This window comes from Penicillium canariense (genome assembly GCF_028826845.1).
Source record: "Penicillium canariense strain IBT 26290 chromosome Unknown utg000001l_segment0_segment0, whole genome shotgun sequence".
In the NCBI taxonomy this organism is placed as follows: domain Eukaryota; kingdom Fungi; phylum Ascomycota; class Eurotiomycetes; order Eurotiales; family Aspergillaceae; genus Penicillium; species Penicillium canariense.
The window spans coordinates 539,298-564,864 of record NW_026622728.1 but is presented as its reverse complement, the minus strand read 5'-3'; the positions used below and the strand labels follow the sequence as shown (position 1 = coordinate 564,864).

At 53.1% G+C, this 25,567-nt stretch overlaps 9 protein-coding genes across 9 annotated transcripts; 5 read left to right on the top strand and 4 right to left on the bottom strand.

Moving 5' to 3' along the window:
* Nucleotides 1-1,573: 1,573 nt before the first annotated feature.
* On the top strand, nucleotides 1,574-3,356 carry N7482_000182 (putative CECR1 family adenosine deaminase; the record flags this gene model as incomplete). Its single annotated transcript, XM_056682307.1, has 2 exons — nucleotides 1,574-1,697; nucleotides 1,756-3,356. The coding sequence occupies 2 exons, from the start codon at nucleotides 1,574-1,576 to the stop codon at nucleotides 3,354-3,356; spliced, it is 1,725 nt and encodes a 574-aa protein (XP_056545913.1).
* Nucleotides 3,357-3,777: 421 nt separating this feature from the next.
* atg2 (uncharacterized protein) lies at nucleotides 3,778-10,397 on the top strand (the record flags this gene model as incomplete). Its single annotated transcript, XM_056682306.1, has 4 exons — nucleotides 3,778-3,939; nucleotides 4,038-9,326; nucleotides 9,381-10,310; nucleotides 10,380-10,397. The coding sequence occupies 4 exons, from the start codon at nucleotides 3,778-3,780 to the stop codon at nucleotides 10,395-10,397; spliced, it is 6,399 nt and encodes a 2,132-aa protein (XP_056545912.1).
* A 2,194-nt stretch (nucleotides 10,398-12,591) lies between these two features.
* N7482_000180 (oxidoreductase, short-chain dehydrogenase/reductase family) lies at nucleotides 12,592-14,398 on the top strand (the record flags this gene model as incomplete). Its single annotated transcript, XM_056682305.1, has 3 exons — nucleotides 12,592-13,042; nucleotides 13,114-13,196; nucleotides 13,262-14,398. 3 exons carry the CDS (start codon nucleotides 12,592-12,594, stop codon nucleotides 14,396-14,398), a joined length of 1,671 nt encoding a protein of 556 aa, XP_056545911.1.
* Nucleotides 14,399-15,220: 822 nt separating this feature from the next.
* Nucleotides 15,221-15,685, bottom strand: N7482_000179 (uncharacterized protein; the record flags this gene model as incomplete). The annotated part of the gene is made up of 2 exons (XM_056682304.1): nucleotides 15,221-15,432; nucleotides 15,535-15,685. The coding sequence occupies 2 exons, from the start codon at nucleotides 15,683-15,685 to the stop codon at nucleotides 15,221-15,223; spliced, it is 363 nt and encodes a 120-aa protein (XP_056545910.1).
* A 326-nt stretch (nucleotides 15,686-16,011) lies between these two features.
* Nucleotides 16,012-16,923, bottom strand: N7482_000178 (uncharacterized protein; the record flags this gene model as incomplete). The annotated part of the gene is made up of 1 exon (XM_056682303.1): nucleotides 16,012-16,923. The coding sequence occupies one exon, from the start codon at nucleotides 16,921-16,923 to the stop codon at nucleotides 16,012-16,014; it is 912 nt and encodes a 303-aa protein (XP_056545909.1).
* A 414-nt stretch (nucleotides 16,924-17,337) lies between these two features.
* N7482_000177 (uncharacterized protein) lies at nucleotides 17,338-17,733 on the bottom strand (the record flags this gene model as incomplete). Its single annotated transcript, XM_056682302.1, has 1 exon — nucleotides 17,338-17,733. One exon carries the CDS (start codon nucleotides 17,731-17,733, stop codon nucleotides 17,338-17,340), a length of 396 nt encoding a protein of 131 aa, XP_056545908.1.
* An 829-nt stretch (nucleotides 17,734-18,562) lies between these two features.
* N7482_000176 (carbon-nitrogen hydrolase family protein) lies at nucleotides 18,563-19,501 on the top strand (the record flags this gene model as incomplete). The annotated part of the gene is made up of 2 exons (XM_056682301.1): nucleotides 18,563-18,617; nucleotides 18,672-19,501. 2 exons carry the CDS (start codon nucleotides 18,563-18,565, stop codon nucleotides 19,499-19,501), a joined length of 885 nt encoding a protein of 294 aa, XP_056545907.1.
* A 427-nt stretch (nucleotides 19,502-19,928) lies between these two features.
* N7482_000175 (60S ribosomal protein eL31) lies at nucleotides 19,929-20,797 on the top strand (the record flags this gene model as incomplete). Its single annotated transcript, XM_056682300.1, has 3 exons — nucleotides 19,929-20,015; nucleotides 20,448-20,522; nucleotides 20,591-20,797. The coding sequence occupies 3 exons, from the start codon at nucleotides 19,929-19,931 to the stop codon at nucleotides 20,795-20,797; spliced, it is 369 nt and encodes a 122-aa protein (XP_056545906.1).
* Nucleotides 20,798-21,270: 473 nt separating this feature from the next.
* On the bottom strand, nucleotides 21,271-25,252 carry N7482_000174 (uncharacterized protein; the record flags this gene model as incomplete). The annotated part of the gene is made up of 2 exons (XM_056682299.1): nucleotides 21,271-24,748; nucleotides 25,131-25,252. 2 exons carry the CDS (start codon nucleotides 25,250-25,252, stop codon nucleotides 21,271-21,273), a joined length of 3,600 nt encoding a protein of 1,199 aa, XP_056545905.1.
* Between the last annotated feature and the right edge of the window lie 315 nt (nucleotides 25,253-25,567).

The following is a 25,567-nucleotide window of genomic DNA, read 5'->3' as shown; positions in this document are numbered from 1 at the left end:
TTGCTCTGGAATCTACCGCGTGAACAGCCCTCCCTTCGAGCACGTAGGCCAGAAATAAGCTTAACTTCGGACGGTGCAAAAGTGCAAGATCAACCAGCGCAGGAAAGATCTGCTATGGAACGCGCAGGCCAGCCAATTTATCACCGACCCAGGGAGCGTCCGGGAGAAGACTAGGTTATCAAAGGTGGGAGGGAGGTTTCATTGTGGCTGGCTTGGGCGAGCGCATTCCGGGCGTGCCATTGGGGGGCGAATTTTCGTTTATCAAGCGCGCTAGCAGCAGGCCTTTTTTCTTTTGTGCGGGGAAAGAACTCAGCGCAAGATAAGTGAAGCAATGGACAGGGGTGGGGTTCTTCGGGCCATATCTCTAGGGCGGGTTCGCCGACGGACGACCCCGTCCCACCTGAGAGGCGCATGTAACGTCTTTGCGCAAGGAGACGCGGGCAAATGATAGCGCTACGCTGGGCACCAGCGCCCGCTATCTCGGGGGCCGCGCACCTTTTTGGCCTCGCTGGTGCTGCTATCTTGCCACTGGCGGCGTGTGGTTTGTTGCGTGGACGATCCACCCTGCTCAGAAGGGTGGAAGCTCCGCACCGAACGGCAAGTGGGGGAGCGTGTGGTGTTTGGGTTTTTGGGTTTGGGTTCAGGAGGTCGTGTGCCCTACCTGTTGTCCTTCTAGAAAACAAGCCAAGACTGGGGAAATAGCGGAAAATAGCCGTGTTAGGGATTTCTGCGCGATGGACAGCATCAGTGTATACTCCGTAGTCTTGGATATGTGGTATACACCGTACTTAGTTGTGGATGTGGTGGCCTACCACTTGCGAAGCTAATTTGCCTATCTCTCCACCCAGTCTTACCGTGCTCAAGAACATAGATAGGCGCTTCAGCCAAGATTCAACTTCTACAATTTCAGGTCTTGGCTCTTGAATTCCATACCACCCTACCTATGAAGTAATCCTTGTCCACCAACACCCATAGGCGACCTCCGCCACGCTAGCCCGCTGATCTTGGCAAACATAGTGCTTATGGCGCTGCTATCGCCCAGGGTTGACCGTACGATCTCCGGGGGCCTAAGGGGCGCACGTCCCTAGTGGCTGGACATGGAAAAGCCCATATTTCTAACCGTTTACCTAGCGGGCGGCGAATGCGCATATTTACCTCGGTGAGTGATAGATCCAGTGGAGCAGACTAGGCCTCTTTTGGTCGTTACCACGGATATATTCGGGAAAACCCGTAGGTAGATAGCATAACATCAGAAATTGACTATTAAGAGGGGGGGAAAAAAAAAAAAAAAAAAAAAAAAAAAAAAAAAAAAAAGAGCGTCGACCTAACAGGATAGGATGGGCTGATCCACAGAACTAAATTGAATACATACTGTGACCATCCTTCTTGTTGATAGGAGCTGCTAAACGCGTTTAGCATCGGTCAGCATTCCAGGGCGATGGCCGGACGCGGTCTGCAGGCCGCAGGCGGGGTACCCCTCCCGCACCAAATCAGGTTCCTTGGTTGAGAAGCTTGCTCGACACGTACTATTCACCACTTCTCTATTGACGCCTGACCGTTCAAGCACGAAAATATGGGGAGCGATAACCCCGACTGGGAGCTGGAGGAGGGTCTTCCTCAGGTCGAGGACCCGTTCATCCAACAATACCTCAAAGGCCGCGATGCGCTGATCGCGGAGGAACAAAAGAGACGTCACGGTGAAATGAACCACAAACGCCCCCTTATATCTGAAGATATATGCTAATATCTCTGTAGATGCCACCTATCGCGTGTCTTTGTCGCCCATCGCCGCCCGGGCCTGCAAAATCGTCTCGCAAATCCGGGCCCGCGAGCAGAAGGAGGTGTGGAGTACCGGCTTGGATGCGGCTACGGCACACCAGGTCGATGAGATCCTCTATCCCGGGGTTATGTTCCATCATGCGAAGGGCCGCATGGAGAAGACGAACCTCTGGAAAATTGTCGAGAGAATGCCCAAGGGATCGCTCCTGCATGCCCACATGGATGCCATGTTCGACATCGACTTCCTGATCGATCAGGCATTTTCGACGCCTGGTATTCATATGTTGGCGCCGAAGCCGTTACTGTCGCAGAAGGATTATGAGGTTGCACCGGTGTTCTTCCAATTTTCGTCGCAGCCCGCGGCAGAGGGTGAGAAGAAGGCTAGCATCTGGACAGAGGGCTACGAGTCCTCCTCATTGATCCCTATCAAGACAGCTGCTGCATCATTTCCTAATGGTGGCGAGACTGGCTTCCGTGAGTGGCTACAAAGTCGGTGCATGCTCATGCCGGAACATTCGTATAACCACTATCACGGAGTCGATGCGATCTGGGCCATCTTCACGACGACCTTCCCAGTGATCAACTCTATCCTGATGTATGAGCCAATTTTCCGTGCATGCTTCCGCCGAATGCTAGGACAGCTGACCGCGGATGGGGTTCGCTATGTGGAATTCCGCATTGCGTTTGTCTTCCGGTGGAGAAAAGAGGGGAGCGACCAGCCCGAAGACGGCTATGAGGAGTGGTGCCGAGTAGTTGAGGAAGAGGTGGAACATTTCAAGGGGACGGAAGAAGGAAAAACATTCTACGAAGCGCGGATCATCTGGACTACCTTGCGGCGCTTCCCTAATAAGGAAATTGTTGACAGCATGAAGCATTGTATTGCCACCAAGCATGCCTTCCCCGATCTCATCTGTGGCTTTGATCTGGTCGGACAGGAAGACCTGGGAAGACCTCTCAAGGATCTTGTGCCAGTGCTATTCTGGTTCCGAAAACGCTGCGCGGAGGAAGAGGTCGATATCCCTTTTTTCTTCCATGCTGGCGAGTGCCTGGGCGACGGGGACGAGACAGACCATAACCTCTTCGATGCTATCTTATTGGGAACCAGGAGAATCGGCCACGGCTTCTCCCTGTACAAACACCCACTACTCATCGACTTGATCAAGGAGAAGAAGATCATGGTCGAATGTTGCCCTATCTCGAACGAGATCCTCCGCCTTGCAAGTTCCATCAAGTCGCACCCATTACCTGCGCTATTATCCCGCGGCGTGCCCGTCTCACTCTGCAACGATGACCCAGCCATTCTTGGCCACGGGAAGAACGGGTTGACACACGACTTTTGGCAGGCACTGCAGGGTCTGCAGAATGTTGACTTGGCCGGTCTGGCTATGATGGTTCAGAATTCTATCCGATGGAGCTGCTATGAGGACCAGTCGACCGCCGAATGGAAGCATGAAATTGGGGAAGGGATCTTGGGCGAAGGTTTGAAGGCGGCTCGCCTACGAGAATGGCACACGGAGTTTGAGAAGTTTTGTGAATGGGTCGTATTGGAGTTTGCGGAGTTTGATGAGGACGATTAAAAAAGTGATCGCTTTCGCGGGCTTCTCCGACGGAACATCACGAGACATGGCTGGGGAAGACTAGGAATTGGGCGATGTAAATTGTAAATCATCTCTGCATGAATCATAGTTAGCTCGCAGCGAAGTCCTCTGCCACCCAAATTGAGTCGTAACAGAGTTGAGTGGTACCGGCGACAGAGTGGAGTGTCTACAGACGGCCCCTGGCCCGCCTGACTTGGGCCGATCCCTTATCGGCTTTATCAGGTGCCCACCAGATGCTCCGCACGTCATCGTCAACCCTCACCATCACCTTCCATCCACTCCTACTGCTCCTTTCGCCGCAGGTTGTGCGCGCTTCCTTCGTTATATGACCTGTGATGATGTTTGTCCTTCCATGAATCTTGCCCTTGCATGACCGAGCCTTCGTGGCGGCTCTTTCAAGATGGCATATTTTCTGCCTTCATTCCTCCAGAAGCGGCTGCTGAAATATGCCTTGTCGCGGCTGGGCGTTGTGGACACGGAGGCGCTGGACCTAGACAACCTGGGTATTTGCTGGGGCCAGCGGAGTACGGTGGAACTGCGAGATATCGGACTAAGGTTGGAGGTGAGTGTGAGGCGGGAACCCCGCAGGGGGGTCGTTTCGTTGCTCTCTGGTCGAGGTGTTTGGAGGTATCTGCTGACGTCTGGCATTGGTTGTAATAGAAACTAGCGACACTTCTCAACCTGCCTGCGACATGCAAGCTCCTCAGTGCCCGAGTCCAGTTGCTCAGAATCACCGTCCCTGCCGATATTTACAGCAGCGGAATCATCTGCGAAGCCAGCGGTATCAACGTGCATATTCAGTTATTATCAGATGAAGCATGCCAGGGGAAGTATGGAGCTACAAAATACCCACCTCCATCCGCCGCGGGGGTGCACGGGTCGGGGGATGGACAAGTCCTGCCGACACCGTCCAATCTGGCGGAATCATTTCTCGAAGCGGAGCCAAAAGAAGAAAAGGAGGAGCTGCAGGCGGCAATATCATCACAGTCCCATATTTTGCAAAAGAGTTCGTCCTTTACAGACGAGGAAGACGATGAACTTGGGTTGGGGAGTGAGACCTTATCGCTACCGAGCTTTGTGGCGGGTTTCTTCAAAGGCGTGGCGGATCGGTTACAGCTGAAGATAAAGAATGTGGTCGTGCGACTGGACATGGAACTGAAGCAAGACGGTCCTTCCAAGCGACAGCCTGAGGCTAAGCCGGATCTCGTCGCGGGGTTGTTGAGTGTAGGCGAGATTGATGTTCATGGCGTGTCGGGGTTCACTGCGGGCTCCGGCGAATCCCTGCCGATGCGCGAAGGAAAACGGCTGGTTTCGCTCGTTGATATCAATCTGGGCCTCGTATCGGATTCCGTTGTGTTTTCTAATTATGCGCGTTTTACCGCACCTGCATCTCCCACGACTACGATGCATTCGAAAGAAAGTCAATCTTCAAGCCGAGCATTTTCGCCTCCACCCTTGGCGCCTTCTGATTCCGATCCAGGGCTGGCTATGACAAGGTCAACCATCTTTGAGCCTTCTCTTGGGTCTGGCTTTGGAAGCGCCGCAGACGATGGCATGGATACGTCGATTTTCTCCCATGAGACATTCTCCCATGATGGTCGTTTCTCAGATGCAGACTCAGAAGCGGAGCATCGGCATGACAGATACCCCGATGATTCTCAGACCATAGACGATGATCCGTTCCACGACAACCCCGGGTATTTGGATTCAGTGATCGATACCCAATTTGACGATTTTGATGATGAACCATCCGCAGCAACGCAGCTTCAAATGCAGCCCATGGAAGAGAGCGGTGACAGTTCGTACCATCTCGGTCTTGCATTGCGTTCTAACCCCAGACTTGGAGGGTCCACCGATTTGGGGCACTCTGAAATAGTTTCGTCGCAAGCTGAAAGTTTTCGTGCGCCACAAGCTTATGGTTCACAGAGGGGAAGCCAGTTTGATCTTGAGTCAGACATAGCACCGCGATCTACGAAACAGTCTCATGGCTATGAAGACATTTCCACCTCTCGGCAAAGCTTTCCACATTTCCCCTCCCAAACATCTGCTCCGCCATCTGAGCCTGAGAGTGCGACTTCTGAAGCGGCCACTCCTGAAGCTGATCTGATGGAGTCCAAGTACTTCTCACATGACGAGGCACAAAGCTTGTATATGAGTGCTATGAGCCATGGTACTGGTAGGAGCTTCATTCCAAACATGCCTGGTGCATGGGACTCATTTATTCCTGGCGAAGATGCAGGGAATCATTCTGAGAACCACAAAGTGGGAACTGAACCGATCCATGATATACATACCAGCCAAGAAGAGCAAGATGAAGTCGCAGGGTCGACTCCGAAGTTGACGGTTCCATCGGAGTCCTACTTCGGCGAGCAACGAAAGGAAAGTCAAGCTCAGTCCCAATCTGCAAGCACAGACAGGGCGTCCACACCCTCTCCGATTTTGCACAGGATGAATGAGACGAGAAAGCCTGTTCTCAATATTGATAAGATCCTGATCTGGCTGCCATCAACTATCGACGACGCAGAATCAGACTTCGCATCGTCTAGAATGCCTATAGAACGGACAGAGAGTGACCCCAAGGACTTTTTGTCTGGTCTACGCGATTCCACCGCCGAAGAAAGCATGTTTGCCTCGAAAGCCTATGTACCTACACGGTCTTCGAAGGGCTCGGCCGAATACCGAGTGTCGCCTGAACGGAGCCATCTGGACCACCAACAGGGGCACACGGAGAATAAATCTCATGAACTGGAGGTGGAGCTATGTGCGGTGACAGCTCGCTTTGACATAGCAACTGGATGGCTTCTGGTCAAAACAGGTCAAAGAATATCGCAGATGTTCAAGGGACCTGAGAAAGCTCAAACCCAAAAGCAGACCTTACCTAACCAACCTTCCCAGCAAACAGCTCTCAAGCTTGATGTACACAACCTTTCTGTCAAGTTCATAGAGCATGTAGTGGGGCATTCTTACCCCCAAGTGGACTCCCCACCCCCTCCGCCACCACCCTTCACTTCTATGGAAGACATCATTCTTCAGGTTACTGCCTCTGGTCTCCGAACTTATCTCTCCGCAAATGAAAAGCGCACTAATCTTCACCTCGACATTTCGAAACTCACATTTGGATTTGCTTCCGAGGATCTCATCTCATTCAATGAGTCTTTGAGAATGCGCGAATCTTCTCGGGACATTATGACACCTTCTCAAGGTGACATCTCGTTCTCATTGACGAAATCGGTCGAGTCTGCCAAGCTTGATATATCTACTCTCCCTCTTCATGTCAATCTCCATATCCAACGTCTGGAGGAGGTCCTGGGATGGATGGGCGGCTTGAGTACAATTCTAGAGCTTGGAAATTCTATTTCCTCTACCTCGGCTATGAAAGGGGCACAACGGCCGCCCAAGAAGCGCCCACGGGGTGTACACTTCGAGACACCACCTCCAGCTGCTGGTAAAGACCAGAAAGCCTCTGTCCCATGGAAAGTGAATGCTCGGATGGGCGGTTTCGTACTCGATGTCACTGGCGAGACACATTACCTCAAGCTCAGTACGACCGCAATCAAGATTGTCAGCAGATTCGAGGGCATTGGTGTTCAGATTGACAAGGCGAGACTGAGTGGACCACACCCACTCGACGAGTTATCTGATGCGCCTGCAAAGGTGACGTTGACCAATATCAGAGTGGAATTCCTGTTCTCGCCCAAAGAAGTGGATCTTGATCGCCTTTTGACCTTGATCACACCGTCCAAGGACAAATATGACGATGACGATGATATCATGCTCGACACTCTGCTGCGACAGCGCAGACAGGGATCTGTTCTTCGCGTTACAGTAGCGGGGATGAAGACTGTCATTTCCAACACCGTTGGGCTGGCTCCTCTGTCTTCCCTTGGATCTGAGTTAGGCCGCTTGTCAAATGTGACGAAATACTTGCCAGAAGATGATCGCCCTGGAATTCTCACTCTGACGCTTGTACGGGAATTTGAAACTCAAGTACATCTTGGAGGAGAGGCTGGCGATATCAATGGACATTTCACAAATGTCGAGGTAGCCTGGATTAGCATGCCCTCGCTCACTGCTACGCAGATTGGGACGGTAACCATCACCCGGAACCACAAGGAAGAGCTGGCTGGAGAGGCCTTAGTGTCAAGCAAAGAGAAAATCCCTATTGCACCACACCCGCCTGTCCTCATGGCTCGCTACATCCCTGATGAAATGGACCCCACCTTCAAGATTAAATTACACCACTTGCGTGTCGAATATACGATTCCATCGGTCATGGCATTCCTAGGGCTCGGTCAGGACACAACAGGCGGGGAGTTGGCAGGCAAGATGGCAAACTCCATCGCTAATCTCGCGGATCACTCTGATCGAGCTACTGGGGTCTCGGCTTTCTCTCCGTCCCGATCAGATGCTTCAGGAGCATCAAGCAAGCCAACGAAGTTAGCCGTCGTATTTAGAGACTGCGTGCTTGGGCTCAACCCGCGCAACTCTCCTTCCAAGGGACTCGTGGTACTCACGAACTCCAAATTCAATGGCACTTTACATGGTGATGAGTCCACGGAAGCCACACTGGACATCAGAAAAGCGTCAATCATGATCATTGACAACGTGGCAAATGTGGGTAACACTGATAACCTCCATCAACGTACTTCTGCAGTCACCCAGAGCGATCAGGTTCAAGAGTACATCGAAAAGGGATACGTCCCTGTCTCTTCCATATCTACTGCGACGGTAGTAGTCAAAATGATGCGTCTCGCCGAGGATGGGGCCAAATCCCTAGACGTTGAATTGAAGAACCGTCTCCTGATACTGGAGACGTGTGCAGACTCAACCCAGACGCTCATCGGTATTCTCAATGGCCTTCAACCCCCAACGCCTCCCAGTGTCACTGCCAAGTACCGCACCGAGGTCACGCCAATTCAGGATATGCTTGCCTCGTTTTCTGGGGATGCCTTTAATGCTGATCCTTCTTTGGGCGAGAAAGTTGACCCTGTAATCAATCTTGGCGGAATTCCCGAAGAGGAGGAGCATGAGGATGACGAGCTTGAGTATGTCAGCGATTTCTACCCCAAGCAGCAGGAAGGGCCCATCGGCTATGAGAATATTGAGCCAACAGCTGTGGGTGGTAATCAGGGTCTTCTGGACAGTTTCCATTCTCATGTCTCGTCAAGCCTCACTGAGCTCGACTTCCAAGATGACCATTTTGCGAAACAGTCTGCTGTCGGGGGCACTGCACATCGGTGGGACTCGTCGTACAACACCTACGGCCTCTCGAACGATGCAAAGCTCCAGAAGAGCCCTCTCCGTGTAAGAGTGCGGGATGTGCATGTGATCTGGAATTTGTTCGATGGCTACGACTGGCAGGGAACCCGAGACACCATCTCTAAAGCAGTCGAAGACGTCGAAGTCAAGGCTACTGAGCGGCGTGCCCGAACCTCCCGCATGTCTCCCGCAGCCGAGGATGAAGAGGAATCTGTCATTGGCGATTTTCTCTTTAACTCGATCTATATCGGGATCCCTGCCAATAAAGACCCGCGGGAGCTCCACCGCGACATCAATCGCGACATCAATGACCTTGCAAGCGAGACGGGTAGTTATGCCACGTCAACTACCGTTACTGGCGCTACCAATCGACAGGGTCGACCTGCATCGGGAAGGGAGAAGAGGCTTCGCCTACATCGCAGCAAACACCACAAGATGACATTCGAGTTATCCGGTGTTTGTGCGGACTTGGTTGTGTTCCCGTCGGGCTCGGGAGAGACCCAAAGCTCCTTGGATGTTCGGGTGAAGGATTTAGAAATCTATGACCATGTGCCTACGTCGACATGGAAGAAATTTGCGACATATCTGCATGAGGCGGGAGAGCGAGAGAGTGGAACGAGCATGATTCATCTGGAGATTTTGACCGTGAAGCCCATACCGGAGCTTGCGGCATCTGAAATTGTTTTGAAGGTAAGAATGCGATTCTAGGGGGTTCATTTTAGAGCTGGAACTAATATTTTCCAGGCCACCGTTCTACCCCTTCGACTACATGTTGACCAGGATGCACTGGACTTCATGAGTCGATTCTTCGAGTTCCGAGATGCATCTGTCGAGGCCTCCAGCACCCCCGGAGATGTCCCGTTCCTGCAGCGTGTCGAAGTCAATGCCGTACAAGTCAAGCTAGACTTCAAACCCAAGCGAGTGGACTATGCCGGGCTCCGATCCGGTCGCACAACCGAGTTTATGAATTTCTTCGTTCTGGATGGGTCTGACATGGTGCTACGGCATGTCATCATCTACGGCGTGTCCGGGTTTGACCGGCTGGGTAACACCCTGAATGACATCTGGATGCCGGATGTCAAGAGCAACCAGCTTCCTGGCGTGCTGGCCGGCCTTGCGCCTATCCGCTCTTTGGTCAATGTAGGTGGTGGTGTACGACAGCTATTTGTCGTTCCGATGCGCGAGTACAAGAAAGATGGCCGGATCGTGCGTAGCATCCAGAAGGGCGCGGCAGCATTTGCCAAGACGACATCCAACGAGCTTGTTAGACTGGGTGCCAAACTGGCCATCGGCACACAAACCGTCCTGCAGGGCGCGGAAGACCTGCTAACCTCTCCGAATGGCCCATCCACCGCTTTCGAGGAAGACCGCGGCGACGAGGAGGAAACCAAGAAAATTTCACTCTATGCCGATCAGCCGATCGGCGTCGTCCAGGGTCTGCGGGGCGCCTTCAGTGGCCTCGAGCGTGATCTCCTCCTTGCACGCGATGCGATCGTCGCGGTGCCTGGCGAGGTCGTTGAAAGCGGCAGCGCAAGGGATGCGGCCAAAGCAGTGTTGAGGCGCGCACCGACGGTCATTCTTCGGCCAGCAATTGGAGTCTCTAAGGCCGTCGGACAGACGCTTTTGGGGGCCGGGAACACGTTGGACCCGAGTAATCGGCGCCGAATGGAAGATGTAAGTGGACCATATTCTTTGTCTTTCAGTGGAGGCATATGCACATGCAAGAACTGACTCTATTTCTAGAAATATAAACGTCACTGATCTCGACCCTGATCCAGGGGCGTCCCTGCCGACCGAGGCGATACGGCCTTCGCCTATTTTGCTTTTTGTTTTGTTTCTGGTATTTGTGTTTTCGTGATTTGGCCCCTTTGTCGTTTTACATGAGCCCGTAGATACACTTCCTGCCTGCTTTTGCTGCGATGATACCACCCTCCCTGCCGGGACATGACGGATGACGACTGCATTGAAAATTGCTGCTCTGCAACGCATGATCTGGGCGTCTTTTGCCGTAGTTCCTTACTCTACTTGATCTGATTTGTTCGGGCGCATGGGTTGGGTTTGCTTTATTTTGGGATTATGCCTGTGATTACCCATCTATCATCCAAGCGCCAAGTAGATTGAATCTCCAGCGAATCGTCATCATATCCAGGGGCATCAGCCGAAAATATGTGAAACTTGGGCACTGAACTTAAACCATAACCGTATTGTTGGGTGGTAATGATGGGTAGGAGTGTCATTGGGGCATCAGCCTGGCCCGAGTTCAATGTCAAACCGTTCCAGATCGAATCCGCCACGCCGCTCGGGCTGAGAGGCACGAGTGGTTTGCCTGAAGGGTGAGGTGGCAGTGGTGGTGACTTGGGCCTTTGCGAGTTGCCCGACGTATCGATCGCCTGGACCAACCACGAACCAGATGAACCAGATGAGCCAGATGAGCCAGATGAAGAAGACGATCAACTGTTGGTGGATGGCATGGCCATGCTTTTGTTCCCCTCGCTCTCCATAACCCTTTTGATGCACTCATGAATCATGCATTGCCAGGTACGACCCCCAACCTTGGATTGGCCAGCGTGAACCATGGGTCGTCCGAAAAGAATTCGCGAGAAATCCCCAACGAGCAAGTGTTGGAAAGTTCCTCACCAGGGCCATGCCGACTTGTCCCTTGATTCCGTTGCATTGTGTCATTGTCCGGAGTCTCTTCAGTTCATCAAGGTCAGAGATTGTGGAGGCCCCTGTGGAGCACCGGCTCCGCCATGCATCATCCACTCGACTAGGCTGACGACCTTTTACGATCCCCGCTACGCGTTGAGTCTCTCCTTCTGGGCTCTTTAACTCTGGGTCTTTGGGCCTTGCCACCTGGCGGCGCCCCTCGGAATGACTAGGAACCAACGAATGCCCAGTGGCCCGGTTTCTAATTTCTGCCCAACAGGCATCGCGCTTTTCGTTCAGCCCTGAGCGAAGTCGCACCAAACCCCACAGGCTGGCCCTGCGCACTGACTGGCCCGTCGCAAGCCACGGTGGTGGATCGGGGTTCATGTCAAAAGCGCGCCCGGGGCGGGTGATTGGCGGGTGGTGGGACGGGAGGGTGTGCGACTAACGAGGCGCTAAGATCACTAAGATCACGACGGAGAAGATCAGAGGATCAGGAAGGAGATTCCCAGCGGGCGATCGCGAGCCAAGGTGGGTGGACACTTCATCTGCATGTCATCTTCTGGAGCTGCGATACATCCAGTCTGCTGGGTGGTTTCCGCGGCCGGTGACTGGTCCGTGGTCAGTCGGAGGGACGCCTCTGGGGCACCAGAGGACACAGCACTTGGTCGCTCACCCACACACCACCAGGAGACTTGCTGCATATACAACACACTTTGTCAGACCGACTTTTCGCCCTTTTTACTCCTCCTCGCCGAAAGGGGCATTGTGACGTCGTCCATCCTACATAATCTCCGGCTACCGCCCGGTTATGAGCCCAGCATGACCGGTCGAACCAACGGTTCGCTGCTCTTGCGACCCAGTGTTCCTGGCGACCAGGCGGGTTCCAGACCGCGTCGTCCTCCCATGTGGAGATGTGGGTAAAGAGAAAAGAAAAAGAGGAGTCCAGACATTTCCATTCGGCTCCGGACGGAGGCTACCGTTGAGCCGCTTTTTTACTTATAATCATTATTGTCGCTCTTGGCCCTGGCCACCCAGTCCTGTCCTTGGTGGATGTTATTGTACCTTGCATTGACTGTGTACTGGTATGCCGATGGGCTCGTTGTCCCTTGCAGTTCCCGCGCTCTGACGAATCAGATGTATAGCGGCTGTTTTGGATCGATCTTCCGATCTTCGCCCTGCAAGAGATATGTCAACGCGCTAAAAGCAATTGGAGACGAACCCCTCTTCTCAAAACTCGTGAATCGATCCAGGTGTAAATTCGAGAGAAAGAGGAACTGGGGAAACTATCAAAGAGAAAGAAAACCAGATGTATGAAGATCTGGACTACCCCAACCCGTCGGGGGCCTGGCGCAACGGCGAGCTGCCGGACAGCTCGCTGTGCTGCAAGTGCCTGGAGCTTCATGGCGTTCATGCACCATGCACGCCCCTCAAGCCCCTTCCTGCAGATGCGGTGTCACTTCCTCCTCGGTCAATCAAGTCTGGCATCACGGGTGCGCTGTCCCTGCACGACTATCGCAAGTATTTGTCGCAGTCCGCAGAGTGTGTTAACGATCCTGTCGATCGGTCTGAGAAGACTCTCAAGCGCAAGACCGCGACATTGAATCTAAACCGTCCATCACCGCTCATGTCGCTTTCTTCCTGTGCGGTGTCGGTATCCTCGACGGCATCTAGTCCTCCGCCACTATCACCGTCGTATTCGCACAGCATCATCTCCTATCAGAGCGAGCAGGAGCCCGAGGTTTCAGAGGCAGCGTCTGGTATGTTGCAGCCACATCCCGATTTGTACGGTGTTTTTATGCAAGAGAATTAAGCACTGACCCCGTTGCAGTTGTCCTTCCACCACCCCAGGGCCCACGAGTGCATCTTGTCTCGGAAAAGGCGACACGCCCTAGACCAAACAGGAAGCGATTGGTGAGTTCCTGAAACACTCATAAGCGTCTTCTTCCCTCCCCCTTCTGATTCATTCCTCTTTTTAGAATACCTTCCGCGAGAAGCTTGAGAAGAACGGCCAGGCTCGGGGTCAGGCTCAGCAACATTCGCCTCTCTCCCGTGCTCGAGCATCTAATCCGATGCTGGACAACACGCCAGCCGTCGCCACCATCTCGCACGGTGGCACCTCCTTTGAGATCCTGAACCCACGCAAGTCTCTTGATGTGGCTCGGATTGTCTCCTTTATTGAGGATGTCGATGGCTGCTCGATTTTGTCGTTGGATCCCCCCGGAGAGTCTATAGTCTCCTCCAACCCATATTATGTCGACCAAGGCTTTGACAGAGTCTCCCTTTCGCAATTTACAGATGCCTCTTTGCCATCGCATTACTCTTCCCCATCTCTGTGCACTACTTCACCTTCAGTGGGATTCTCCACACCCAAGTGGCAGGCAGCTGATATGCCTTCGTCGTCACCTGGTGTGCATGACCGAGTTCGATCGCCCTCCTACTATTCCCTCCACGACCATGACTACTGGACACCAAACCGCCAACGCGACGGCAATGCTTGCCCCCAAGATGACCAAATGTACCAGGAACTAGTCAGTGGCCCGCGGAAAACACGCATGGCTTCGATTTCCGAGCGCCTAGGAGCTTCCGAGCCGGAGCTTAAGCTCCACCCCTCAGAACCCCAATCCCCCTCCTCCCAACCAACTCTCTTCTCCGAAGAAAGCGACATCGGCGAGCCGGGCTCGCCTGTCTACGCCAATGGCGAATGGGCCCAAGTCGACGAGCGCGACCGCGGTATCTTCCTCGAGCTCCCACCTCATTCAGCTACATCATCCGGGATGTCCGAGCCGCCTTCTCCCTATGACATCTACTGCACAAACACCATGTCCACTCCCTTGCCATCAAATCCATCCTATGCTCAGCACTACGATCCCTACGACCCCGTTTACTTTGACCCGCACGTCCAATCCGTGCTAGCAGCTGCGAACGCGGAGACCATGGGTCTGCGCGGGCACCCGGCACGTGCCCTGGATGATCTGCAGCGCAGGTTTGGTAGCTCTGTCTCATTAGGTGGGACCGGATCTGGTGATGGACTGCTCCGTAAGGGAGACAGAAAGCAATCCTTCTCGCAGAAAAAAGGGCTCAAGAAGCTTTTCAGCTGGAGGTCTGGACATTGAGGGCCTGGATTGTCTATGAAGCAGACACGAAGGCCGAATATGATATGATGATGGATATGGATACGGTTACGATTTGGTGGCGTATTGCCGTCTCCCTTTTTTTCTTTTCTTTTTTCTCTCTTCTTCTTCTATCTTGTCTTTTTTATACCTTGTATATTCTTTATTTTTATATACATATATCTCTCTTTTTTGGGTCCGGGACTCGAGGCGGGTATGATGGGTTTGATATAAAGACAGTAGAATCCTTCTCTTCTTCATCTATAAGTGCATGCGCTTCCTATACGTCAGCACCCGGTCAGGCTACTTCGATTAGCCACTGAATCAGCTAGCTACCCTGGGTTGGCATATCTTTAGGAAAAAAGTCGCAGCCATTGGCCTCCGACAAAGTTGAAATGTAAGTATTTCTGAGGCAGAGCGCCACTGAAAGATCTACCTGAAATTTTTGCCTGTCTAATTTAAGCTTTTCGATCATGGGCTATGGTGGGTAGAGGGTTACCGATTAGATTAAGGGCGAAGGGTGTTATTCTCGCGCTCTCGACTGTTTTGTAGTTAGAGTTCGTTTCCAGAACTGGCAAGCTGATTAAGCTCTGGTCTTGATTGAGGAACTCCCAGGCTTCCGGTACACAATTGGACATGCCGTGCACTGGAGCCGCTGGGCTATACTCGGATTGTGACGGTCCCATCCAAACATTCTCCAAAGATTATACTACCCTGTTTTACGCAAGTATAGTAGTCAATCGTTACGGTGGATATTGTTTTTATCACCTTCGCATTGAGGAGAGAGACACAGTATACAAGGGCACAAATACCCGGTTTATAGGTTCACTTTGGCTTCTCATCTGTCAAACTGGCCGTATGCCAGTCCCACCAAAGCCCTAGAGCAGTTAGTAGGCTCATGAACCCTTCGAATGGTGCAACCGTCTTCCATCCACCACCACTGCGATGAAAGACAAACATAGCCAACAGCCGACCAGGAACGGCGGCAATCATCATAGGGACATTGTTCTGGTATGACGCGATGGCGTAAAATGTCCCTAAGGATAAGGATGTAAGGCTAATCTCACTCGTCAGCATTAAACTCACCTATACTCAGAGCGAGATATACCTAATTGCCTGGATGGTGCCGTTGCTTACACCCTGCAAAGGTGAGTCTGGAAGACCGGCTGCAGCTGCAGGAAATAACAGGCTGTAGACCCCGCTGGCTAGGAGAGGAACAGTTTGGATGCCAAAGATATATGGGGCCAGATGGAATGGCTTTGTTCCCGACTTGCTTCGTTTGGGGGACATTGTTCTTTATTATCGCTGTAGAACTTGGGACTGGCAGCCAGGGAAGTCTCATCCCCGGAAATATATCGGAGAAAGCCGCGGTCAGGCCTCCCCGCCAACTTTCCGAACTTAGCGGCTGGAGCCTCCGGGCTCCGCGCAGCTCGCTTTGGTTGATAGTCGATAAGTGTAGGCAGATAGAATTTCGTTTCCGCATTGTTACATATATGAAAACTACCAAGGGAGTTTACATGTGCTCTCCGGTTGGAAAAGGTATCTCGGGGGAAAATTGGGTATCAACTTCAACTATGTACAGCGAAGATAAAAGTATAAGCCGAAATCAGCAAGGATCAAGGCTGTTCCACCACTGATGCTAGAGCCGCACTCACCATGCTCTTCCTGCGGAGACCATGGTGATCGCCTCGTTTGGAAGCATCCCGCCCCGTGTGGGAATTGTAGTGGCTTTTCTCTATCCGGTGCGGCTGCATGGCGGCTGAGCTGCTTCTTCTTCGCCCGCGGGACTCACCCGCCGAAGAATCCGCTGGCCCAAAACGGCTGCGGTGCAATGTGGGTGCCCTGCGCCGTGGGGAGGACCGCGGTGGCAACGAACTAGGGTGGCAGTCATCTTCGCGCGTGTCCGGAGGGAAGGAGTCCTCCGTCATGATAGTTCGGCGGATTGCATCGATATCGCCTTCATTACATTGCAGTTGTGAGATATGCTGTCGTTGCATCCGGACGTCCAGGTGGTCTGGTAGATTCGAGGTCTGGTTCTGAGCTTCTGGTCTGTCTAGAAGGGGAAACTCCGGCGGAATGGACGTTGGACTGGGGTTAGAACATAGTGAAGGCGAGGAGTTCCAGGGTCCGTCTTCATCGTGATCAGTATCCGGTGGCGTCAGGACATAGCCTGAATACCGGTTGGACAGTCTGGCCTCATTGTTCCGTAACCACCCAGGATCGGGAATCTCTCCGCGGCTGGGGGTCTGCAGGGTGTGCTCATGCAATTTCTGGGTGAGAGTCGAAATTGACAGACGCTTTTGATCGTATGGGAAAGGCACGGAGGTCGGAGGCGGCTGCTGGGAGCGAAAGTAGGAGGATCGGGGGCGGGACAGAGTGCGGAACCGGTGCGACTGCGGCGAGGGGCATCGCGACGACAAGGGCGAAATCAGAGCGCCATCGCAGTCGACCATAAGCCGGTCATCTGCATCCACTGCCAAGTGACTGGGTCGTGATGAGGGAGACGAGAAGGAGAAGTCCTCGAACATGACCGTATGTGACCGTAGGCGGGAGTTGAGGCGGGTGTAGCCTTGAGGGGGTCGGGAGGTGGTCGTTCGAATTGTCAATCTGCGCCCGATTCCGCGGTGAAACAAAGTCTACCAGCGCTTTGCGAGGCAGGGCGCATGGAGATATAGTAACCGCGGGAAAACGGGCGATCTGTGATTTGCCCCAGGACGAAAAATCTATTTGGTCAACCGGCGGTTGGAGGGAGGCAAGACCACGTGATCGTGTCCCAGTCTCAATGCCTTTCTTCGGGCTGGCTTCATTTGTTTCAGATTGACTCGGGAAAACTTTTTGTTTTCGGTATCTCTGTGGTTTAGAGTGGAATTATCGAGATTATTACATTGGAAACAGTGACATTGCAGGGTCAAAACAAAGACAGACACTCAATTCAACCCCATTTAGTACCCACTTCTTTTGCCACAAATCGACTCCAGCACACCCATAGTATGCTGCCACACCAACTTCCCTGCATCATTCTGGCGCAGCTCTTGTAGGGGCTTTCGTTTCCCATTGTCGGACCAGATATGCACCACTGCCCTTAGTGGCATCGGAACCCGGTGCCGCATCCTCCACATCGCTGGAGGGTCATGGGGAAACCATGGGCTAGTGGCGGCGTATAGATGCCGCTTGCCACTCTCATCCAGCGGCACCATCCAGGGCCGGCCCAGAACGAGTAGTGCACTCACGGCAGTGCGAGTGATTACCCCGAACTCGCGCATCAGGCCCGTCTCCACCAACCTTGGGTAGGCATGCACAAACGACGTCGCCGGGTCCGCACAGGCTAGGTGCTCCATGGACAGGGATGTTATAGTAATAGCATGCTTGGCGCAATTGCGGAGCGAATAGAGTGCTTCTTCGGGGACAAGTCATCCAGGATGAGAGGCTCTTTGCCGCCAGCCTCGAGCACCGACACCACGCTCGACAGGTAGTCAATTGATATCGATCGATCAGCACCAACAACATCCACGACAAGTCACATGACCTATTTAGCACGGCCAATTAGTGTGCTAGTCCCAAATTCAACATAATAATCCAAGGTGGTTGAGTTTTTCAATGGTCGTAAATTTCTGGCAAGTTGGTACGGAGCAGCTGGGCATTCCTGAAAGAAAGTATATGGGATGGAATGTCAGGGCAGAACTGTCTTTAGGGAAATCCCTATCCCCTTATATTCACCAATCATTACCCAACGGCGGATCAGACGCATATGCTCATGTTCATATTGCGCTAGCACTGTATTTCAGGCTTTACACGGGAGCCCTGGTGTCGGTTTGTCACCGGTGAGATTGGCACTGATCAGTTGCGCAAGTGAACTATGTCATGTACTATGCTACGCGTCAATGGGTGCTATTATACATATCTAGTATCCTGTACTCCATCCTCTCAATTGTATTACCCTACTCCAACAACAATTTAGTCTTACCTTCGTGTTATCATATCTTCTCCAACCATCGCCAGCGAATTAGAGCAACTTGACCCCAACGGTATAGGCATATTGGAGGCGCAGGCTTATCAGCGGCCACACTCCCCGCACTTCTAATCGGAACTCGGAGCGGCCCCGACTATCGCCTCAGGACTGCTCAACTCCTCTTCTTCCTCGACTCAATCCCACCAAAACAACCACTTATGGCTGCCTTTCTGAAGAAGCCCCTGAAGCTGGCCCTGGTGCAACTTGCATCCGGTAATTGGCCCGTCTTTGCCCTGTCTGGCTCTCTCCACTGACACAGCTGTCTAGGCGCGGACAAGGCCGTCAATCTCTCCCACGCCCGAAGCAAGGTCCTCGAGGCTGCGCAAGCTGGCGCACGACTGATCGTCCTCCCCGAGTGCTTCAACTCTCCCTATGGCACACAGTATTTCCCTACATATGCTGAGACGCTCCACCCTTCCCCGCCAACGAAGGAGCAGTCACCCTCGTTCCACGCCCTGTCGGCGATCGCCGCCGAGGCAAACGCATACCTTGTCGGTGGCAGTATCCCAGAGTTGGAACCGGAAACCAAGAGATACTACAATACCTCGCTGGTTTTCTCGCCTACGGGTTCCTTGATCGGCTCCCACCGCAAGACGCATCTGTTTGATATCGATATCCCGGGAAAGATCAAGTTCAAGGAGAGTGAGGTGCTGTCGCCGGGGAATGAGCTGACAGTGATTGATCTCCCCGAATATGGCAAGATTGCCCTCGCCATCTGCTATGATATTCGATTCCCGGAGTCAGCCATGATTGCGGCCCGCAAGGGTGCGTTCCTGCTTGTCTACCCGGGCGCGTTCAACACCACGACGGGGCCCTTGCACTGGTCACTTTTGGGACGCGCTCGTGCGGTGGATAACCAGACATATGTGGCGCTGTGCAGTCCCTCGCGCGATTTACAGGCCACCTATCATGCCTACGGCCACAGCTTGATTGCTGACCCTAGCGCGCACATTTTGGCAGAAGCGGAGGAAAAAGAGACTATCATATATGCTGATTTGGATAATGATACCATTGTGAATATTCGCAAGGGCATTCCGATCTACACCCAGCGACGATTTGATGTGTACCCTGATGTGAGCGGCGAGGGGGCAAAATAGACAGGTGGAGGTAGTCAAGATCAATCCCACGAGACCAAAGTGTCAGAATATATCCCTAGAATGATGTATTCACAACCACTGTCAGCTTTTGTATCACTGATTATCTGGACATCTCACGGCAAGACCATGCACTGTCTCTTTGAAGGGGCCGGGTCGACTGCGTATATGTCCACCTCAGGCATAAACTAATGCCTAATTCCTGAGGCAAGTATCGTCTTCGGGCCGTATCACATGACTGTAGACCAATCACATCCGCGCCCACCGATAAGCGAGCCACACTCGACTCGGCCCACTCCACTTTCACCCGCCGGCCACAAATCTGAATTTCTCCCCCATCGACAACATCCGCCCACAGTCGCCGACCACCCCCATCAGTCAGTCCCCCAGCATCCCAGTCCTCTCAGAATTCTGTTAACATCCCCCAGAGATGTCCAACGTCAACACCGGCAAGAAGACCCGCTCGGCTATCTCCGACGTGGTGTCGCGCGAGTACACCATCAACCTCCACAAGCGGGTATGTTGAAAAATAAAAAATTCACCCCCTCGAGATCCCCCTTACCCGCGAGAATCGATTCTGCGAGAATCTGTGGAGGTACAATGGACAGAGAACACACTCTCCTGAAATACGGAGTTCTTCTACGAGGAAATTAGTGTGTGTGCGCACATGGGTGCGAAAAGGGATCGACTGAAAAATGTTCCCTTAACCACCTCCAACCACACCACACAACCGCCCTCGGAACGACAGTCTGACAATTGGGAGGGAGCTCGACTTTCCCGAATTTTCCTCAGGAGAGGAGGGAACCCTCCCGGTTGGCATGGCAGACAAAAAGAAGAATTAGTTTGATGAAGTCCACCTCTATGGCCGAACCAGAACGACGCAGGGACTCGATCTCTACGAGATGGCATTCGGACGGAAGACTAATTGCATCCTTCTTTTTGGTTATAGTGCCACGGTGTCAGCTTCAAGAAGCGTGCTCCCCGTGCCATCAAGGAGATCCGCGCCTTTGCCGAGCAGGCTATGGTAAGTGACTGAACTCCCATTCCGTCAACTCCTTTGGGCTTAATCCCTAACCCGCCTGTGCATTGTAGGGCACCAAGGATGTTCGTGTCGACCCCGCCCTGAACAAGAAGGTCTGGGAGGCTGGCATCAAGGGCGTTCCTTTCCGCCTCCGTATCCGCATCTCCCGCAAGCGTAACGACGAGGAGGGTGCTAAGGAGCGTCTGTACTCCCACGTCCAGGCTGTGAACGTCAAGAACCCCAAGGGTCTCCACACCGCTACCGTTGATGACGCATAAATGGGAGGTTTAATCCTATCGGTGTCTTTGCTTCTATGATTCCATGTTACAACTGGGGTTCGGTCGGGGCTTTCAAAATTAAAAATACCTTGTTGCACCATCGTTATCTTATGGCTTCTTCTCGTAGTTGTCTCTTCGTAGTCGGAAGGTTCATCTCAGGCTCGAGATCTCCTCCTGGTCACCTGATTTTATCTCCGTAATGCCCTTGGTATCTACGAAAGTCTTTACTGAATATTTGACTAGATGAAGTCCTCGGTGCGGAAACTCTTCTTTCAGAAACAGAGCTAGGATGCATGTTCTTGGCGGATGTAGTATGTCAATAAGAAATGCAATTAAGAACACAAACATGGAAACTCCGACCGAATTTGATATCGTACAATCAATAAATGGAAAAGATCCGCTGCTTTGACCAGGAAGATTTCCCTTTTCGCAACCTTGCGATCATCATCTCGAAACTACGAACCCCGTGTGTTCTAGTTCTTGATTTCTTGGATCTTGTTATAGAGATCCTCAATTGACTTCGCATTGACGCGGATGGCCCAGTGTTCCGGCTGCTGCTCGCCGGGCTGCGGAACCATAAACTGAACGCTATTGCTCTGACGAGCATAGTCAAATTCCTTCTTAAGGAACGTGTTCAGAATGACGTTACCACCGGGGTCGGCACGGAGCACGATACGGGCACGGCCAGTCTCGGGGTGCTTCAGCAGGCGAACGATACCGGTACCCTTTGAGGTCCAGCCGGTGGCCAACTTGAAAGCACGAGCACGGCATTCGAAGATAAGCGTCTCCTCCTCCTCACCCGCATTAGCCTGGGACATGTCAAAGATGGCACCAGGGGGGGCTTCCTCCTCAGGAGTGGCCTCTCCGGAGTTAATGCCGCTCGAAGGCAGAGTTGAAGGAGCCAGTGTTGATGCAGGAGCAGGAGTAGCAGCCGGCGTAGAGTCACTAGAGAACTTGATTGGGCTGTCGGGCTTCCAGGTGTTGTCAGCTGGAGCAGAGTTGGACTGGCCGAAAGAAGTAGACTGGCCGAAGCTAGCCGAGAATAGACTCGAAGTAGAAGTCGAGGTCTCCTTTTGGGGTGTAGGTGTAGGAGATCCAATTCGATCGAACAGACTGCGACCAGCAGTAGCAGTCGGTGCCGGGAGAGGTGTATTTAGGCTAGATTTGGTCTCAGATGGCTTAGTCCGCTTGGACTTGCGCAGGGCAGAGGCAAAGTCATCGTCGGTGCTGCCATCCTCTTCGGCCTGACGCTTAGAAGACTCCGCCTTGCCCTCATCATCAGACCCGTCACTGTCCTTGTCGGCGTCATTGTGCTTCGGAGTAAGACTACCAAAAATGTTCTCGGATGCGGGAAGAGGACGGCTGGCGGATTCGAAGATGGAGCCAGTGGACGAGGCGGGGGAAAGAGCATTCGCAGCGGAATTGTCGGTGGGCACGAACAGAGGGCTAGCTGCAGCCTTCTCTACAGGCTTGAAAGTGTTTCCTGCAGGTGCCGATGGCGTTGGCTCATCAACATCAACCCACTCGAACTTCCCATTCTTGAAAACGGGCTTCTTTTGATTGCCAGCTTCGAGCTTGGCACGTTTCTCGCGCTGCTCTTCAGCATCACGGCGGTCCCATTCTGCTTCATCATCCTCATCAGAATCAAAATCTTCCGCCTTCCGCTTGGCTTTCTCTTCAGCCATGGTCTTCTCCGCCTGCTGCTTAAACTGCGCCATGAAATCCACAGCACCAGTACCATTTCCGAACTTGGGAATTGCAGGAGAAGCAGAGCCACTCTGAGCATTGCTCGAAGTCGCCTGTGCGAACATGTTGCCTGCCAACTTGGCGGCAGGCGAAGCTGCGGGCGCCGAGGAATTAGCATTGCCATCTGTGAGCGACTTGGCGAAGAGATTCTCCGCAGAGCTCTTCGTCTGGTTGGGGGCGGCAACTGGCTTAGCCGGGCTGGGACTAGGCGAAGAGAAAGACTTTGCAAATACATTGGATGTGACAGAACCGTTGGGGCCATCGGCGTTCACAGGTTTCTCGGACAACTTTTTAGCCCGCAATTCGGGAGCGCCTTTGAGTGGGGCGCCCATGCCATGACGAATGTTGATGTAGAACAGAATCAAATCATCGAAACTGTTAGTCCCAGGTTCGTACTTCATAAATTCTTGCTTGAAATGTGTATCCAATGCCCGGATCTTCCACAGCAACTCCGCATTCTCAGTCACCTCCTTGCTTGATCCGGCCGGAAGACTGGGCGACGGCATTGCTGCAGCGCCTTGGGCTTTTTGGGCGCTAGTGAAACTAGAAGATGCTGTTGGGGATGCCTTCACTGGGTTTATCTGGGGAGCTGCATTATTGCCACCGAACAGGTTGGCAAATGGCTTCGCGGGGCTCGCTGCAGGCTGCTCTGTAGCAGACTTCGGCGCGAAGAGATTCGGAGTCCCAGCTAAGATAGACGAAGAATTTGCAGGCTCGGAGGTCGTGGGGGTCGATGTTGTCGCCCCAAAGTGGGATTTGAAGGGTTGACCGTCTGAAGGCTTGTCGGAAGGCAGCTCCGCCGCTGGCTTGGATGCGAATAGGCTCGATGTCGTCGCCGGCTCAGCTGGCTTCGGAGTCGGAGAAGCGGCACCGAAGAGATTTTTGAAAGGCTGAGCCTCTGCAGGCTTGCTCAAACTCTGGTCAGCTGCAGGCTTGGTCGTCGTTCCGAACATAGATGTGAAGGGTTGATTCTCTGCAGGCTTTTCGGGGCCATGACCTGTGGTAAACTTCGGCGCGAATAGATTGTTCGATGAAGCTTGTTCAGCAGCAGGCTTAGCTGGAGATAACTGCGCTTCGGTAGTTGCTCCGAAGAGATTCTTGAACGGTTGCGGATTGGTAAGGTTAGACGATGTATCGCCCGAAGAAGTTTTGGAGGTAAACAGGTTGGAGGTAGAGGTCTGCTCTGCTGGCTTGGGAGCGAACAAATTACTTGTAGTAGATTGCACAGCAGCGGGCTTTGGAGAGAAGATATTGTTGTTTGCCGGTTGAGTCGTATTCACTTTCTCAGGCTCGGAGGATGGCGGCTTAGGCATGAAGGGGTTACTGGAGACAGACCCTGGCGTTGCTGCCTTCGGTGCAAAAATATTGTTCGTTGCAGCTTTCTCAGGCTCCGATGGCGTGGTGGTAGCTGGCGATCCAAAAATGGTCCCAAACGGCTGTGCCTGAGAGCTAGCGGTGGAAGTCTGGCTGCCAAATGCAGGCTTGGCCGCTAAGCTTTCTGCCTTGTCACTTGAGGGCTTCTCCGAAGCAGGGGGGATGCTGAGGCCACCGAACGGGTTGCTGGCCGGAGTAGCAGGCTTTGGAGAAAATAGGTTTGAGGCACCCGAGTCACTGAAGAGATTCTTGGTCGGGAAGGATGGAGACAGCGCAAAGGGCCCTTTTGGTTTGGAGTCCGGAGAAGTCTGCATGGAATCAGCAGCAGGGTTTCCAGTGGCACTTGTAGCCGCCGGTTGCCCAAACAGGCCGGTGCCTACTGAGCTGCTTCCATTTTGCGGGGCACCGAACGAGAAAGCAGGACGGGGGTTAGATTGATTTCCAAATCCGCCAAAGCTTGTAGATCCGGTGGCGGGAGCAGGCTGCGCAGGGGCAGAATTGGCTGCACTAAAGGGATTGTTCGCAAAAGGATTGCTCGGGGCAGACCCAAATCCACCACCGAAGTTGAAAGACGTCGAGCCACTGCCGCCAAAAGAGAATGGCGCGGCGCCGGCCTGACTGGGCTGGCTAGGTGCTGCACTAGCTCCTGGGAAGCTCTGACTCTGGCTCTGACCAAAATTGAAGCCACCCGACTGGTTTGAGGGCGCTGAAAATGTAGAAGCAGAGAAGGCTGGGGTAGAAGACAGCTGAGAGAAAGTCCCCGACGATTCAGAAGCACCAGTCCCGCCGGTAGGGGTTGTACCACGAGGACGTTTGCGAATGTCCTTAATCCTGGGGGAAGCGGCGGGGCCAGAAGTCAGTATACCTTGCCCACTTCGCTTGGACATGATGAAAAGCGGAGGATGGTGTAGCACAAAAGACAAAGAAAAGATAAACTAGAGAGGCAAGTGGTGGGTAAGAAACGACAGAGAAAAGCCCGAGGAGCATAGTTGAGCTCAGTATCAACATGGGTTCAACACCGTCACGACAAATCCCAACCAGGCGAAAAGTAAAAGAGCATTCCCGCGCACCCGGCCTGCACGACCTGCCAAGGCTGTCTTTCAAAAGCATCTCATGTAATGCGAGCTCTTCGACCTCTCCAGTCCGCGATAGTTACTTGTACATCGAAACTTGAAAATACAACGAACGATCCAAAAGCGAAGAAATCACTTACTTTCTGTTGGCCATCTGGGCGGCCGTCGCCCGGTGGGGCTTATCATCAGGTGTGCTCGACATGGCGAACTCCTGTTCACTCTCTTTGGACCCTTGAGGACCTTGCGCCGTGCGTTTGGACATGCTACGGCTGACTGAGATCACCCGTGCTCGCACAAGGCTCGAAGCTCAACGTTCGCGGACCTCGAGTAAGACTTCCTTCCTCAGATCGACGGCGATCCTCAATCCGAGCGCTCGTTCATGTACGACGCGACTCCACGAGTATTGAATGGGCCCTGATGGACGGACGTTCGTTCTCGTCTCGCGATGGCGATCGAACCTCGGATGCACTCGAGTCCCAACCGCGTGTGGGAGGACCTGGTCGCAGGCGGAGCTCGGATTCCACGCGCAGCTCAACTAGGATGAAGATGATGGGTATATACACGCCGCGGGCGGATT